Consider the following 17,295-nt stretch of genomic DNA (forward strand, 5'->3'; position numbering starts at 1 on the left):
CTTTCGGCACTTTGGGTGGTTTCCTGACTTACGCTTCGCTTCGGTGGAAACCAAACTTCGTTGAGACGGCTCGTGCTACCGATTGCCCTTGCGTATCTTTTCAAAATAATACTACTTTCATGTTGGCCCACTACTTACACATGAAAACCCTTCATATTATCTGTGAATTTGATTTTTATGTGATGCTCTACATCCATATATACGTAGCTACGTTATATACGGACAAGCAGCATACTGGCATTTCCCCTTTTTATTCCTTAGTGCCCCTGATACAGCAAAATCTGAGTGCATTTGAGCTGCGTTTTCTCGCGTTCAATGCCGTTTTAGATTGTCAGAATAGCACCAAACAATTGCTCTCATCTAGGAGTTACTTTCTGACACCTTTGCTCAACTTTTTGGGGACCAAAAAAAACATGGCCAAAATTCAACCAAAAAGCATGAGGTACCCCTCATGGTTTTCATTGAAAATCAACCGATCGCATTTTTTTACCTTGATAACGAAGAATTCTACTATGGTATATATTAATTCAAAATGTTTCTCTCGACCCAAAGCAACTTCTGAAATCATCTTTGTGGAACTTTGTTATGTAAAATTTCGACTTTTTGGCCAGAAACCTCTTTTTATGTTTTTGTAAATTATTCAATAAGTTTATTAAAAACATCTATATTACTTGGTACCATTGGATGCGCCTTGAAAAGCACTCCAAGAAAGCTTAAAGAAGCATAGGGTGATCATCATATTTTACTGCAAACATAGTTCAATCGAGTCCAAAATTATTAAAATTTGGCCAATCTAGAACAGACTATGATTCTGGGTTTGAATTAATTTTGGCTTGTGGGGCTGGTTAATCATATATGAGCCAGGCCTGACAGATGCCTTGATGAAATTCAGTTTCCATATTAGTAGGATTGTAAAAGTGTCTAGGGACTGAACATTTATTGTAATATGATATTAAATATTCAAGACATAGTTTGTTCACTTATTTGGAGGATTGCATGTAATTATCTTTGCCCAAATCCAGGAAATCAATGAGCTTATGATACAGGAATTTATAAGCCCAAGCATTGCCTCTCACTCTACGAATATCTACAATGTACAAACCAGGCAAGTTTTTAAAGCGACACATTTCCACCACAAATCGAATTTCATCGCCATTGTCAATAGCAGCATCGCCATAGATGGGATCTTCGCCTCGAATCACCGCAGCAGCTGTGGATGTGGATGTGGAGATACCTGACGAGCTTGCTGAGGAGGCATCAATGGCCAAGTCATCTTCCTCTTCTTCTTGATCTTCTACAGCGTCAGACTTCTTGAGCAATTCAGCAGCAATGAATGATTTTGCCTTTCTACGACAGCACTTGAGTATATAGGGAGATTCTAAAGCCGTATCAATGCCCAGGATATGCAAGATACGAGCGATGTCTTTGATGACAACTGCAGGTGACTGTGATGTAAGTGCTTTTCTGTCAATTGCTCCTTGATGTATTTCTATACGTTCATCCACAGCGCTTTGCTTCTTGCCTAATTCTGCAATAGCTGTTTCGCTTCCACTGAGAGCACGGTTCTTGCGACGAATGCTGCTTTGTTCAGGCACCACGAGCTCTTCTTTCTCAGTCTTGGTCTCTGGTTCTAGTGCTGCAGCAACAGCAAGAGGTTTGTGTGGCGTCGATGAACAAGGAGGCGCCAGGATGGATATCACTGACTTTCGCGCGTGTCGTGAGCCAGGTATGTTGCTCGTCTTCTTGGTAGTGCTGGGAGTTGTTTCTGTAGCCTTAGTACTATTGCTGCTGTGTGGCATTTTAGCTACAGCTGCAGGAGTGATGGATTCCTTCTTAGTATGATATCTTGGCTTGGTCAGTAGTTGAGCAGGTGGTCTTGGTTCTTTGTTTGTTGCAGCAGCAGCGGGCGATGTTTTGTGAGTTAACACTTGTGCATTCACCTCCTTTTTGTTCTCTTTGCCTGAATGCAGTTCATTAAAACTCTATAAGCAACATGGCCAGCAACAGCATCTAGATTCAAACACTTACCATGCGATTTCTTCTTTATCCATTCCATCATCTTTTTGCCCGTCTTGTTCTTAGCTGTAACTTCTGATGTAGAGGCAGCCATAATTGAATTATTGCGTATCGTGTGGCGCTGTTGTTGTTGCTGCTCAGGGACCAGTGTGCTTGTCTCTTCGAATCTGCTCTTGGCGAATGAAATCAGGGGCTCCTTGCGCTCGGTGACAGGTGCTGAATTGCGTTGGCTGTTTGGTGCTTGCTGTTGAGTTGCAGTAGCAGCAGAAGGAGGAAGAGGAGGCTGACTCTTGTGCTTTCTGTAGATACTACGACGCACGGCTGCCATGGCTTTGCGTCCGCCATCTCCCATGGCATTGGATACCACATATTTGGCTGTGAGACGAGCTGAATTGGAGACTTCAGGTTGGGGATTTGTACCTGCAGAGGACAGTGAGGCGCTGTCGACATGACCATCAGCAGATGAAGACACGATCGAAGATCCCGTATTAATGTGAACATGGCCGTTATTGAACTGCTGGTGTCGCAGGGCCAAGGACGATGATCCAGCCTTTTGTGAGTTGAAGATGAGTGGTGTAGTGCGTCGAGGTGCATCCTTGAATGACACAATGCTGTTGCTATGGAGTGACGAATTTGCACCTTGCTCTGATAGGATGGATGCTGTACTGATGCTGCTTCCTCTCTCTCTTTCTGGTTGATGCTGACGATAAGAGGTGATGGAGGATGTGCCGTCGTACTGAGATCCATTGGAGGCATTGGCTTCACCTTCTTGATCTTCAGTGATGGTAGACGTGGTGCTTCTTACTGCATTGACACCACCTGTAGCTGCTTCTGTTGGTTGAGAAGAAGCTTCTATAGCAGTTCCATCTGCATTGCCTGGCAAAGCATCGACTGAAGGTGCAGAATTACCGCCAAGAGTAGAAGCCTCAGAAGAAGAATGCATTAGGTTTTGGTCGTCTTGGTTCTCTTCTTCTGCTGATAGGACATAGTTGCTGTTGGACTCGACTGCACTGCTGATGGCTGAATCTTGGGCCAACTCATCTTGGATCACTTCTTCTGCCGTGTCATGATAGCTTTCATTGGTAGTTACAGCTGATGTTGCATTGATGGTGCTGACATCCTTATCCCCATGAATAATAGCTTCATCTTCAACGTGCTTCTGAGAGACCACAGGAATGTGTGATGTTCTGCCACCAGTGAAAAAGCTCAAGAACTTGTCAGCACCACGGCGCTGGCTTCTTTTGATACTGCCAACAGACGATAAAGCAAACGCATCCTGATCTGACCGAGGCGATGATAGCGATTTTTCAAGATGAACATCGTCAGTGCCCATGTTGGCAGAGGCGACTGTGATGGAAGAATCATTGTTGGTAGTTGCTGCTTCTTCTTCTTTTTTGATGGGCTTTCTGGTAATAAAGTTGGGTACTTTGGATGTTCTTACATTAGTGGCATGGATGGGCTTTTCAACAGTGGTTGTGGTGGCTGAAGAACGACCAATGGAAAAGTGTTTGAATGAGCTTGTCTTTTGGGAGGAAGGTGATTTAGGAGTAGCCGAGAGTGGTTTTTTAGTCACTGCATTACTTAATTTGTGGTTAGTTACCAAGTATTTGTCATTAGCAACAGGAGCAAAGCGATCCCGTGTCATTACAGGGACATGTGTTTTTCTTGCTGAAGCTGCATTTGCCCCTGCTGCTGCCACTTTTCTGGGTAACGAGGTGGATGCGCTGCTGCTCACAATAGCATTAGATTTTATATCGGGCATAGTTGATAATCTTGATGCAGCCAATACTTCCATTTCTAGCTGTGCAGCATCTTTCTTGAGAAACTGGCGGTAGGACTCCAACCACGGGTGCTTTACAATGTAATCGAGTGAGCATCGCTTAGCTGGATCAGGCACCAGCATCTTGGCCAACAAGTCTCTGGCGTCCACGCCCACATGAGACGGAAACATCAGGTTGGTAGACAGAATGTAGCGGTATAGCTGGTTAATGTTGTCGCTATCAGGGTTCGATGGATCATCGTCAAAGGGAAGGAAGCCACAAAGCATTGCATACAAGATAACGCCACAGCTCCAGATGTCCACAGCGGACCCAGCGTAGAGTCCAGCATTGACGACCAACTCGGGAGCAGCATAACAAGGCGATCCACATGTGGTGGCCATCATGTCATCAGCAGCAGAAGCAAACTGATTGGCAAAACCAAAATCAGTAACGATGATGTTGCGATTCTTGTCTAGCAGTAGATTTTCCTATAGATGTGCAATCTAAGTAAGGGGCACGCCTTCTTCTCCTAAATCTTCATGTCGAGATTTACTTACTAGTTTTAAATCACGATGTACTATTTTACGCTTATGCATATATTGAATACTGCTAATCAGCTGCGCAAAGAATCGTTTGGCGTCCTTTTCCTTGAGGTAGCGATGAGCCAAGATGTATTCAAACAGTTCACCGCCTATGGGTGGGATAGAGCGTTAGATGCTGCATTATAGCTTATGCACAGACAACACTCACCTGAAGCATACTCTAGTATGATGCCAATGTATTTCTCGGTTTCAACAACGTTGTATAGTTTAACAATGTACGGGTGATTCAGTGTCTAGAGGGCATTTGAGTGAGCCATGTGTGCTGGACATGCCATGTATCAACTACACATACCTTGAGCACAGATATCTCTCTTTCTACCTTGTTAATGCGAGTGTCTGATCCATCACCTTCTTTCTTGATCAGCTTGATGGCAACCTGTAGTCTTAGTCATCAGTTGTCTTGCTCTTCTAGCTGCCATGCTGATATACATCACCTCCTGGCCTGTCTCGATGTGGATACCTAGCTTGACCTTACCAAATTCACCTTCTCCCAGTGTCTGTAGCAGGTTGTAAGGGCCCAGCTTGTTCTGCTTTCTCTGAATTGGTCTTTTGGGTGTCGAATGAGTGGCAGCTGATATGAGATTTGTCATGATGGTGTCTCGTCTCCTAAATGTTGCTGATTTTGCCGCCTTTTTTAATGAAAATAGAGAGAAAGAGAGAAAACAATAGAAAAAGAAGAGATTTCTGTAAATATATATATATTTATATACAATAGAAGAAGGAGTAGAGAGAGAGAGAGAGAGAGAGAGAGATGTATAGAGAAACAAGGGAGTGTATGTCTCTATTGTGAATAAAAAATAATAGGGGGGGGAAAGCGATGATTGAGTGCTTTCTCAGGGCTGATCTTGCTTGAGCCATTTATTCTATACAGTTTCACCTAGTTGGTTGTCCAATCTGCCTGCCTTCCAAGAAGGGCTCTTTCGTTGCTTGCAAGATCAAAATCAAGATAAGCTATGGAAAATCAAAATCTGTAGCTTTTGTATACATCTTCCAAACACAAATAAACAATGAAATGCTTGGACTTATAAGCGTGCACGTCATGTCGCATCCAAGCATTATAGACATGGAATTGCAAGAAAAATCCAACATGATGTACCGTTTTTAATTTTATGAGCATTCTGTTTATTTTACATGCCCATTACATACACATACATAATCAAGATTTTGTAGCCATTGGAGCAACAGAGCACTACACGGACACAGCCCGCTGCATGGCACACTAAACTCACCCGCTTGCTATGGTCAATACACGGTAGATAGGCTTCCTTTTTTTTTGCCATGATGCGTCAGATCAAGTATATTTTTATTAGTATGAAATTATGTGCGTAGTATTAAATAGGGTCTAATGTATTCTAGTTCACATGAAAAAGGCAGCAGCAAGTACGCATACAACAGACGCCACAAATGTATCACCGTAAATCATCTTTTGAGCGGCCTTTTGTGCACCAGATGATGGGAGCGTATTAAAGGTACCATCGTCAGTAACACCTTCCATATTAGGGGCAATCTTTGCACAAGCAGTGAGGTCATTTCGTTTGGGGGAAATCTCTTGACCAAGGCCGTTAAAATTACAAAAGTCGGTGGGCGACACTTTCATCGATTCCTTGGCCCTTAAGTTGTAAAGCCAACTAAGTTTATCTCTGGGAGAACAGAATGAAAATGCGCCATAGACGCCCTTTTCAGCATCGCCGCTAATTTCAGCACAAGAGACGAGGCCGCACATGGTATCTAATTGACTACCAAGCGTGCTGTTGCCAGTTTGACCGGGAATATTGCTCACTTTATCAGATGCAACACAGTTCATGTTCTGCACCATACATTCACAGGCACCGCCAGAGGGCGTGGGTGGTAATTCAGAGGCTGCCTTCCAGTTGGCACTGATAGCAGGACAGTTAGAGGCTGGTCGTTGGTCGTTGTAAGCGTCCATCTTGACACCCTTGGGCTTCACCTTGTCCATCTGTTCCTTGAGGTTTGTGTAGTCTGGCAGCACTTCTGCTTCTCCCGAAGTTGCGATCTTGACGAGGCCATATCTATTGTTTTCTTGCGTCCATTCATATACAACGCCACCTGACCAAACATCGGTCATCTCAGGTCCGTAGATGGCAGCTACTTCAGTGAAGCCTCTGGGTGTTACTAGATTACAGCCGTATTCTGAGAGAAAGACGGGTTTGCTGTAGTTTTCAAATTCTTTGGTGCGATCCTTGAAGCCTGATTTCTCAAATGTCGAAACACCACACCATTCGTACAGATTGACGCCAAAGAAATCAGCCTATGTGTAGAATATACTACCAGTATAAGTCGATGCTGCTTTTGCTCATGCTGCTTCCACGCCTCTCCACTGTACCTGAGACTCAACATCACCACAGTTGAAGTAATCCTTGATGTCATCACGAATGTATTCATCGTCATTGCTTGCATAACCGACGGGGATGTTTCTTTGCTTTGAGTTCTTGATATAATGCTTGATATCACGTAGAGCTGCCTTGACGTAGGCAGAAGCTTGTGTATTGGTTTTGTCGTTTGTCACTTCATTACCAGCAATAAAGCCCACTAGATTGTCATACTTGGAGAATGCATCGACTGTGCCTTTATAGGCATCGTACAAATGAACGCCGTATTCAGGTGATTTGCGGTTGATAGAGAAATGAGGTGTGGCAATATCCAGCAGCAGATAAATGCCTGCATCTGCAAATATTTTCATACAGGCATCGTGATCCTTTCTAGGGTCAACCTAATGTTTGTTGTTTAGATAGAGATGAGTTCATATGCCAATGACCATCTGATTAGGTGATTTTACTTCATAAACACGGAGAACATTGGTGCCAAGTTCTGCCATCAGAGGTGCATCTCGTGCGCAGGCAGTGGCATCAGTCAAGGGATCGGGTGTGTTGTCGGACACTTGGCCTCGAGGCTGATATGCGACACTGTGTCACTGTTAATCTATGCTCATGTGCATTCATACGGATGCTACATTACCCTTTGATGAAGAATTGTTCTTTAGTCACTGAATCAAAGAATTTGCTTCCTTTGATCACAATGGGGTTTAATGCAAGCACGGAACTGGTGGCACATGCAAGCAGTGTGATGGTTGTAGAAATCTTCATATTTTGCTGTGTAGAATAGAAAACTGATAGAGAAAGATATAAAGTGCAAGAGCAAGAGAGAAAAGAGATGTTATCAAAATATGTTGTGAATTGTCTATATATTATGCTAAGGAGGAGGGGCTCTTAGGAGGTTCTGATGTTATGCGTTCCATGGATGGGAAGAATGTTGCAGTTGTATATGTATACAGACCTAATGGCAATGGAATGGTGATGGAGTTCGGTTATTTAATTAAGTCTTAAAGCAACTTTACAACGGTGCCTCTGTACAGAATCTAGAGCGAGCCATCAGGTTGGTTTTGCATAGAAAACAGTTTATAGTGTTGGCACTGTCTGTGGGTAGTTTAATAGCTAGAACTACCAGTGTTGCCTTGTGGCACAGGTAAGCTAGAGCTCATTGATGCGATGACTACCGCTGCTACTGCCAAGCACTACAACCTTAATGACAAACAGTTGCCAACAAACATGGATGCACACATTATGAAATGTCCTGGGAGATATCCGGAATTGATAGGGTTCTACAGAACATGCTGTAATGTGAGCGGCGAAAGCGGCCGTTTGTTTGCCACAGTGAACATGGAACACCCATCGTAGCAGAGACTGGCTGGCATTCAGGAGTCTATGCTAGTTAATTCATGCCTTGCGAAAGAGATACGGTAAGCCAGTTTATTGCGGCCAAAGACTATAATGAGGCAGAAACCTCCAGCATACTTCCCATGACCATCAGTATGGATTGCCCTGATTATCACATAGATCAAACCCGTGATTTCATCAAGAACTCTTGTGTTTCTTTGCGTTTTCATATGCTATATATACGCTTTGGTTCATTTCAAGTGTATTTAGAACACATTCCGGTTCTGTAAACATCTCCAAATGCTGTCTTGAATACAACAGAAATAACGCAATTTAGCGGAACACATCTCTCTAGGGGCGGCTATGAATAGAGTAAGACCGTCCGTTTTTTTTTCTGTCGAGATGAACAGAGTGAGACATTTGATACATACTTGGCCACCATCCGAGGTCTGCTGTTTGTTGTTATTTGCAATTCTTACAGACTGGTGATTTCAACTGTATTGTGTCCATATGCTCGATGGTGTCATGCAAAAAGATGTACAACTGATAGGATAAATCGGGCCTGATGAACATATCAAGTATTTTATAAAAGCAATCAAAGTTTCTCAAATGTACATATAAAGGATTCAAGGGGGTGTTGAATATCAGGATAAGACCATGGGGCCTAGGCTACACAACAAAACGTTTGCAATACCAACGTTCTCTTCATCAAAAAGGACCCATATACTAATTGAGACACATATTTATGCATCCGCATCATACTCACTTAGTAACAAGTATAGTGCAAGGCTGCGGGAAACTTCCTCATCTCCGCCCTTTGGCCACATCTTTGCTATGGCTATATACAGCATGTCATGATGGCCAATCATTAGAACATCACTCCATTGTGTAGTTCAAGTATCTTAAATTAAACATGTATTCCGCAATGAGCTCATGTATGAAACCCTCCAAAAAGTAGTATAAATACATGGCCATGTTGATCTTTTACCTTTCTTTTATTAAATTAATTTCAACATATACATTCACACAATGGTTACTTATAATAACATTTCCTACACAAAAGTCATTGATGCTGTGAAAAGCAAAGATCCAATGACTTTGGTCATTAAAATTGGAACATCCTCCATCTGCGATGAAAAGACACACTATCCTCTGCTCAGCAATCTGTCCAGGATTGTAGAGACTATTCTCCATCTAAAGACATTGGGCCATCGTGTCGTGCTTGTCACTTCAGGCGCTGTCGGTGTGGTATGTATTGTTCGATTCAATGCAGACCGTACATATACAGCTTAATTAACATCTGATGCAACATCAGGGGCTGCTTAATTTGGGATTGGTGGAAAAGCCTAAAAGTCGTGCCGCCATTCAGGTAAGATGATTTCAGCTATTCAAGTCCGTTAACGAGTTGTTCCTAAAATGCTTTGTCTAGGCAATTGCTGCTGTGGGCCAAGGCCGTTTGATGAGCATGTATGATGATTTGTTTGGTAGATTCAACCAGCCTATAGCACAAATCTTGCTGACCCGTAACGATCTCGCTGATGTAACTAAATGTCAATTGTACTCCACCAATATACGTTTCTGACTGATGCATTACACATAGAGATCACAATATCTGAATGCAGTCAATTGCTTGACCGAGCTCTTGGATATGGACATTGTTCCGATTGTCAACGAAAACGATACAATTTCTGATGGTGTAAGTAGAACTACATCAAGAGATTTATTTGAATATTGACCCAAAGACATAGGCTGTTCGATTTGGTGACAATGACACTCTGTCTGCCATCACTGCTGGCATGGTGAGGGCTGATTACCTCTTTCTCATGACCGATGTAGATTGTCTTTACACTGATAATCCTCGTACAAATCCAGATGCTCGTGCTGTGCTAGTATGCGACAGTATCGAAAAACTTCGCCAAGAAGTGTGCGTTGCTTCTATGGGTTCTTCTCTTGGTACTGGTGGCATGATGACCAAGCTGGTAGCCGCTGAACTTGCTACTGCAGCAGGCGTCACTACAATCATCGCTCGCGGATCTACGCCTGAAAACATCATTCCTATCATCGCACAGCAAGACAAAGACAAAGCCAATACGGAAACTTCTACAGCTACTCCTTTGCATACCCGATTTCTTCCAAATGCTGAGCCTCTTGTTGACCGCAAATGGTGGATTCTACATGGACTTCACACTGCTGGAACAATCGAGATCGAAGATGAAGAAGTATTACTTCCTTCTAACGCTTCCTCTGATGACGATTCTGAGGACGGTAGTCGTACTCCTTCCAATCAATCAACGGATTCACTGTTTGAAGTGAGCAGTGTTCCAGCTATCGCCGTCAAGTCTATCAAGGGCAACTTCATCGAACATCAAGCTGTCAATATCGTTGTTCGTCGTCGCTGTAGTCAAAAGACCGAACAGGGTGAAACTATCGCTAAGGATGATGCTGTTACTATTGCTAAAGGTATTGTTAACTTTTCAAGCGCTGAAATCAACCGTATCTTGGAAGCAAACAAGAACAACAAGATGGATACTTTTGGTTATGACACAAAGAACACATGTCTCATGAATCCAGACAATATTGCTGTCTATGCTTAAAACAGCTAAATACACGGTTTCATTCATCCATAACATATTTCATCATTTCATTTTCATTCATACTCTCTCTTTGCATACAAATACAATATATTAAACATTTCTTATCTTTATATTATCGTTACTCGGCATAACGATATGGTATAATTTGATACCCAACACATATAGTAGCCTTATATTGTCGTTTAATGCTCAAAGAAACGTAGTGGCTGAAGTCTATACATTTGCAATGGATGATTCAAAACTCACAATTGCAGTGGTCGGATTTAAGCTTTGTATCAATGACATGCATTGCATTTGACATTGCCATGCGTATAAAAGAACATGTATCAAATAGGGTTTTAATATGGAAATAAGCTACAATTTGAAATCTCCTGTTTCAACTGTGCACTCTTGTTTAAGAAACTTCCATGGACGGCCTGTAACTGCTGATCCGACATTTATAGGCTGCTCCATGCCAGTAATAATGGGGATGATTAGTACACAGGCACACAGGATGGCAGTGTTACTTCTTACTACTCAAATCCATGAAAATTACAGCCTGATATGGATACATTTGAGCCCTAATTTCCCGTCTTAAAAGCTGTTTTAGACCGCCAGAGTAGCACCACTCAATTTCTCCAATCCAGCAGTTACTTTCTGATACCTTTGCTCGATTTTTTTTTGGGATCGCCAAAAATCGGCCAAAAAGGATGAGGGATACCTCATGGCTTTCATCGAAAATCAAACGATCGCGTTTTTGACAGCAAAAATGAAGGCTTTTACTAAGGCATATATCACATCAAAATGTTTCTTTCGATCCAAAGCAGCCCCTGAAATCACTTTTGTGGATTCTTCATATGTAAAATCTCGACATTTTCGCCAAAAACCTCATTTCATATTTTTAAAGAATGCTCGGTAAGTTTGTTCAAAACATCCACTTTTCTAGACACCATTGGATGCGCCTCAAAAAGTACTCCAAGAGAGCTTAAAGGAGTTTAGGATAATCATCACAGTTTATATGGTCGAATTTGACAAAATAGATCGATGGAGTCGAAAAGTGAACAGAAATTCCCATTTCGAGCAGAGAAATGCATTCGGAGATTGAATTAATTATGGCGGGTGGCAGGATCCATGCTATGCTTATCCTGATGGCAATCAATGCCTACAAAGCTCTCTGAAAGAGATTGCGAGTTAAAAAAATAATCCCATAGCTTAGTTTGGCCGCTCTCTTGGACTTCTTTTACATATTCTCATATGCATCTAATAATAATTTTGACAGTTTCCAATTTCTCATTCAAATGCAAAATGTACAGCTGTCAGTCTACTGAAAGTGACATATGAGAAGCCTTTTTTACCATCAGGCACAGAGATTGATGGCATGTTCCCCTGTTCATCTCTATAACTATTTCCAAAGATGTTTGATCTTTTATTTTTTTTTTTTTAATACACACACAATTTTACAAAACACACAAACACCATTTTACTACGGCACTAGTTGATTTTTTTTTCCAAGAAATAGTTTCTAGAGATATATAAAGATCTTGCTACGATGAGTTAACTTATTGAGAACCCATTTCCTTGGCGAGTTCTTCAGCACGCTTTTGAACATCGTTGATATCACCTTGCATGTAGAAAGCAGATTCGGGCAAGTTATCGTGCTTACCACCCAAGATTTCTTGGAAAGAACGGATGGTATCAGCGAGCTTGACGAGACGACCTTCGTAACCAGTGAAGACTTGGGCGACAGCGAAGGGTTGAGACAAGAAACGTTGGATCTTACGGGCACGTTCGACAACGAGCTTATCTTCTTCGGAAAGTTCATCCATACCCAAAATAGCAATGATATCTTGGAGAGACTTGTAGTTTTGGAGGATTTGTTGAACTTCAGTGGCGACCTTGTAGTGCTCATCACCGACAATACGGGGATCGAGGATACGAGACTTGGAATCAAGAGGATCGACAGCGGGGTAGATACCCAATTCAGCAATGGAACGAGACAAGACAGTGGTGGCATCCAAGTGAGCAAAAGTGGTGGCAGGAGCAGGATCGGTTAAATCATCAGCAGGGACGTAGACAGCTTGGACGGAGGTAATGGAACCGTTCTTGGTGGTAGTAATACGTTCTTGCATACCACCCATATCAGTGGAAAGGGTGGGTTGGTAACCGACAGCGGAAGGAATACGACCCAAAAGGGCAGATACCTCAGAACCAGCTTGGGTGAATCTGAAAATGTTATCAATGAAAAGCAAGACATCTTGACCCTCATCATCACGGAAGTATTCAGCAATAGTCAAACCGGTCAAAGCAACACGGGCACGAGCTCCTGGGGGTTCGTTCATTTGACCAAAGACGAGAGCACACTTGGACTCGCCTTCCAATTGAATGACACCAGTTTCAATCATTTCATGGTACAAATCGTTACCCTCACGAGTACGTTCACCGACACCACAGAAGATGGAATAACCACCGTGAGCCTTGGCAATGTTGTTGATCAATTCTTGAATCAAGACAGTCTTACCGACACCAGCACCACCAAAGAGACCAATCTTACCACCACGAGCGTAAGGAGCGAGCAAATCGACAACCTTGATACCAGTCTCGAGGATCTCGGGAGTGGGAGATTGGTCGACGAATTCAGGAGCTTCAGCGTGAATAGGACGGTGAGTCTTGGCGTCAATAGGGCCACGCTCATCAATGGGTTCACCGATAACGTTGATGATACGACCGAGGACTTCCTTACCAACGGGGATGGTAATGGGAGCACCAGTGTCGACAACCTTTTGACCACGGACAAGACCTACACACAAGGATGAATAAGCCTCTGGACACGATGATTCACTATTGTAAATGCCAACTTACCTTCAGTACCATCCATAGCAATAGTACGGACAGTGTTCTCACCCAAATGTTGAGAGACTTCGAGGACAAGACGACCACCAGAGTGATCCTTGACTTCAAGGGCGTTCAAAATGGCAGGCAAGTTGTCTTGCTCAAATTGGACATCGACAACGGCACCAATGACGGAACTGATGTTTTGTATGTTGTTAGCGAATTGCTGCTAGTTGTAGTTCATTTGCAAAAAAAGCATCATTGCTTACCGAATCTGACCAGCGCTGGCAGCTGAAGCATACTTTCTGACTATAATGTTATTGTAAGATGGCATTCCACATCACATTGTTCTTTCCAATTTCTAAATGTACCTTGAGTGGTAGCAAGACGAGCAGTGCTGGAGGACTGAACGCGAGTAGCATTAGAGGCTACAAATCCAAGTGCACGAGAAATGTACATTTTTCTTTAGAGTTGTAGAAAAAAGAAAACAAAATAAACAAATGTCTATACCCCACCATCTTAACAATTCGGTACTTGAATAAACAAGGGGTTGAAGTAAAAAGTCACTGTTTAGAGTCTCCAAAAGACCAGCGTCCAAGGTGTTGAATGGCCGAAGTGGATGTCTTCTTGGTTCCTGAAGCATTTGGCCAGTGTAGAGCCAACATTTCCCTTGAAAACTAGGTGATTGGGCTAGCAGATCATGGATAAACCCCATTCTACATGATCATATCCATGCACCCCCGGATCAAGAGACCAGATGTATATTGTCTTGAGCTTGTTGTTCTGTATTTTCGAGTTTATAATGCAAAACTCCACTTCCAATGCCTTTTCAAGCCAACTCTGGTATCGAGCACATTGAATTTCGTTCCAGCAGATACAAGAGTCTATGCCTAACTCGACCGGACGTCCTCTCACATCAACATTCAGCTTTCATCGGGCAGATCAACACTTTATTCATGATTCACTGAGTTGCCATTGTAAGTCTGTCTCTTATCGCCATCACTTTCATCATATTTCTTGCCATGTAATGTATTCACATTGCGATCGCTTGAGCCAGAACTTGATGCATTTACAAGAGTAGATGTTTGTTGCTCGCCATTTCCACCTAAACGTCTTCCATGTTCTGCAGTTGCTGTTGGCGTTACCAGGTAATTTGCCACAGATGCTCCTACTTGGCTCACAGAGTTGTAGATAGCATCAGTAGCTGACGACAGATAGTTCATCCAACCTCCACTGCCAAATGCTGATGACGATGATGATGCTCCAGCATAAGCAATGGAAGCATTCTTGATAGGCTTCATAATAAGCGTGCCACTTGGACATAACTTTAGTTCCAATAATGTCCTTTGCTCGTCGCCAATATCAAAATTTCGATTTGGAAACTGTGCAAACAATTTATAAGGCATGTCGCCATCTGTTCTCATCTTATCAATCCATTCTGTGACATTTGCGAGAGTGTCTGATGCTGCCAAACGTGTAATTTGATTCAGCTTATTGCAGTGGATTTCCTTCATAGAATGCTACTTACAGGAGAAACTGTGTCGTAGACTGCAGCCGTCAAGTTGCTTTATATTCAGATTGCTGTGATCCCAATACCTATGAAATCCTCGTTACAACCATGTTTGCATTTCTCGGTCTCGAATTGCTGCATACCCTCCAGAACTAGCGTTTCCAGCTGATCTGACAGCAGTCTGCTCCTGCTTTTTGCTCTCTTCAAGGCGTTGTTTCTCGGCTTTTCTAGCAGCAATCTGATCTGCTCTATCCTTTGCAATCTGCTCCTTCACCTTCTTTCTGTACTCCTCATTAGCTTTGCGTTCCTTTTTGACTTTTTCAAGGTGAAGCCTGTTTTGTTTGTCCTGTAGACTTTGTTGTGTTTCCTGTGCGAGCTTTCCATCTTCTCTTCTCTTTATTTCTGCCTCTCTTGCTTGCTAAGATTCTGATTTGTCAATACACCAACTTTTACGCTGTATCATCAGGTGAGTACCTTTTCTTCCTCTGCTAAACGTTTTTTGCGAATGTCCTCTAGCTTTTTCTTTGTACTGGGAAAAGTTTTAGTTGCTAATGGGGGGGTTGCAGTATGAATGATAGTTACTCAATTGCAGGACTATTTTTCTTTATTTTATCCATGATATCTTCGCTCTTCATGTTGTGAATGCCATAATCTTTGATTGTTCCTTGTCTATCGTCCACAATGCTCAGAACATTCAGTCCCTCACATAACCCAATATGACATAAACTTACATGATAAAATACACTACTGGTACTTGGTATGTTGGGTCTAGGGAGCGAGGTTTAATCATTAAATATGCATTACTTTGAATGTACACATACACAACTGGCCGAATAATTTGGCCTCTTCGGAATCCTTCTGCATTTTCAGTGCAATTGTCTTTGCTTTCATGATTTCCATCAGCTACCAAACGCAGTTTAAGCCTTCCAATCGATATAAGCCATGATGCTATTACCAACCTTATCATCCTGGAACACAGAATCAAGCTGCTTGCTCTCGTCAGAATCGTCTACAATGGTGATTCAATTTCGTATATTGTTGCATTGATAAGTATAGTGCATTAGATACCGTATAGATAGACGAGAAACACCACGTTTTGCTCGGTCACCGTCTTTACGGCTTCTGCTACAGGCCCAACGAACCACACATCTGACAGCTCTGGCGGCATGACGCTTTGGTTTGTATAGAAAGCAAGTAAAGGAAAAGCGGAAAAATACTCAAACGCGCACATGACCACTTTGACCTGCTTGGATTCAAGATCAGATAACCAAAGCGTCATGCAGCACAAAACATTTGCTTGGGTTCTATACATGTAATCATGCTCCAGTATGCCTTTAAATCTTTATTCTGCCTTGCTTCCGTAGTGTCGCTATGGATAGCAGAGTAGCTGGAACTTGAATCTATTGACAATCGAATTTACTACTATGATTCTAGCTGATTTGAATGAGAAAGATATTTCACTAATTGATGTTTCTCATGTCTTGATCTCAAAAGTTTAAATCTGATCTTCTCTAAGAAAAGTCCTGTATTTAGCCACGGTAGATGTATCATTCAAATCTCATACTTGATCTGTGAATGCTCGCCTAATAGAAAGCTTTATTCTACTAGCCAAATGCTCAGTGAATATAACCAGGTAGTCTTTTCGTTACCAGATACATTTGAATCCTACGGAGGTATTTCATGAATAGGTACTTGTGTCGCTCGCATTTTTGATGGGAATAATGGAAGGTTGATGGAAAATAGATGGAATCATTCGAATAGTAAGGAAATCTTGTCTGTGTGAAGATTTACAATTCCTTGGAAAGTTTCATGCCAGGTCTGGAAGATGGGGAAAGTGGTGACACTACTATGACTCTTTTCCTATTCATACAGTGGTCATCAGCAGCCTCGAGTACAGTCAGTGGCCCCCCCCCGTTCCAGGGCTGTGGTGAACATGATAGCAAACAGGAGGAGAAAGCAAGCTTAGAGAGCGAATGACGAAAACTTGGGACCTTTAATGCAAGACCTGTGAATTCTCTCACTTGAATGATCTCCGTAGTGCATTTCATTACTCCATCGATGTATGGAACAGATGCAGTATACGACCTTTATCATTGAAATTATTAATAAATTATCCATTGGAAGGTTTTGCAATACAGATTGTTACTTTAAAGACAAGCAGACAATGAAATGATATGAGAAAGAAGGATACGACGACATGAATGAGAGGGATATGAGGGATCTTCCTACAAGAGCGATACGCAGATTAGTTGTAATCCCTTGCTTTTTTGAGCAAAGTGAACTGTCGTGTTCGTCCCGAGAAATCCCTGATTCTTTTGCAAGTAGTTGGTA

General features: G+C 42.3%; 5 protein-coding genes across 5 annotated transcripts; 1 reads left to right on the top strand and 4 right to left on the bottom strand.

Moving 5' to 3' along the window:
- Positions 1–980: 980 nt before the first annotated feature.
- ATC70_010364 (uncharacterized protein) lies at positions 981–4,968 on the bottom strand (the record flags this gene model as incomplete). Its single annotated transcript, XM_064829583.1, has 6 exons — positions 981–1,960; positions 2,029–4,264; positions 4,334–4,467; positions 4,527–4,611; positions 4,671–4,754; positions 4,813–4,968. 6 exons carry the CDS (start codon positions 4,966–4,968, stop codon positions 981–983), a joined length of 3,675 nt encoding a protein of 1,224 aa, XP_064682085.1.
- Positions 4,969–5,735: 767 nt separating this feature from the next.
- ATC70_010365 (uncharacterized protein) lies at positions 5,736–7,482 on the bottom strand (the record flags this gene model as incomplete). Its single annotated transcript, XM_064829584.1, has 4 exons — positions 5,736–6,647; positions 6,723–7,109; positions 7,176–7,302; positions 7,355–7,482. The coding sequence occupies 4 exons, from the start codon at positions 7,480–7,482 to the stop codon at positions 5,736–5,738; spliced, it is 1,554 nt and encodes a 517-aa protein (XP_064682086.1).
- Positions 7,483–9,081: 1,599 nt separating this feature from the next.
- ATC70_010366 (uncharacterized protein) lies at positions 9,082–10,646 on the top strand (the record flags this gene model as incomplete). Its single annotated transcript, XM_064829585.1, has 5 exons — positions 9,082–9,300; positions 9,368–9,421; positions 9,482–9,592; positions 9,653–9,748; positions 9,801–10,646. 5 exons carry the CDS (start codon positions 9,082–9,084, stop codon positions 10,644–10,646), a joined length of 1,326 nt encoding a protein of 441 aa, XP_064682087.1.
- Positions 10,647–12,184: 1,538 nt separating this feature from the next.
- ATC70_010367 (uncharacterized protein) lies at positions 12,185–13,913 on the bottom strand (the record flags this gene model as incomplete). The annotated part of the gene is made up of 4 exons (XM_064829586.1): positions 12,185–13,422; positions 13,485–13,651; positions 13,724–13,763; positions 13,826–13,913. 4 exons carry the CDS (start codon positions 13,911–13,913, stop codon positions 12,185–12,187), a joined length of 1,533 nt encoding a protein of 510 aa, XP_064682088.1.
- Positions 13,914–14,404: 491 nt separating this feature from the next.
- On the bottom strand, positions 14,405–16,132 carry ATC70_010368 (uncharacterized protein; the record flags this gene model as incomplete). Its single annotated transcript, XM_064829587.1, has 9 exons — positions 14,405–14,919; positions 14,983–15,050; positions 15,108–15,382; positions 15,439–15,493; positions 15,547–15,633; positions 15,696–15,732; positions 15,786–15,867; positions 15,924–15,973; positions 16,033–16,132. The coding sequence occupies 9 exons, from the start codon at positions 16,130–16,132 to the stop codon at positions 14,405–14,407; spliced, it is 1,269 nt and encodes a 422-aa protein (XP_064682089.1).
- Between the last annotated feature and the right edge of the window lie 1,163 nt (positions 16,133–17,295).

This window comes from Mucor velutinosus, assembly GCF_035048745.1.
Source record: "Mucor velutinosus strain NIH1002 chromosome Unknown tig00001564, whole genome shotgun sequence".
Lineage (NCBI taxonomy): Eukaryota > Fungi > Mucoromycota > Mucoromycetes > Mucorales > Mucoraceae > Mucor > Mucor velutinosus.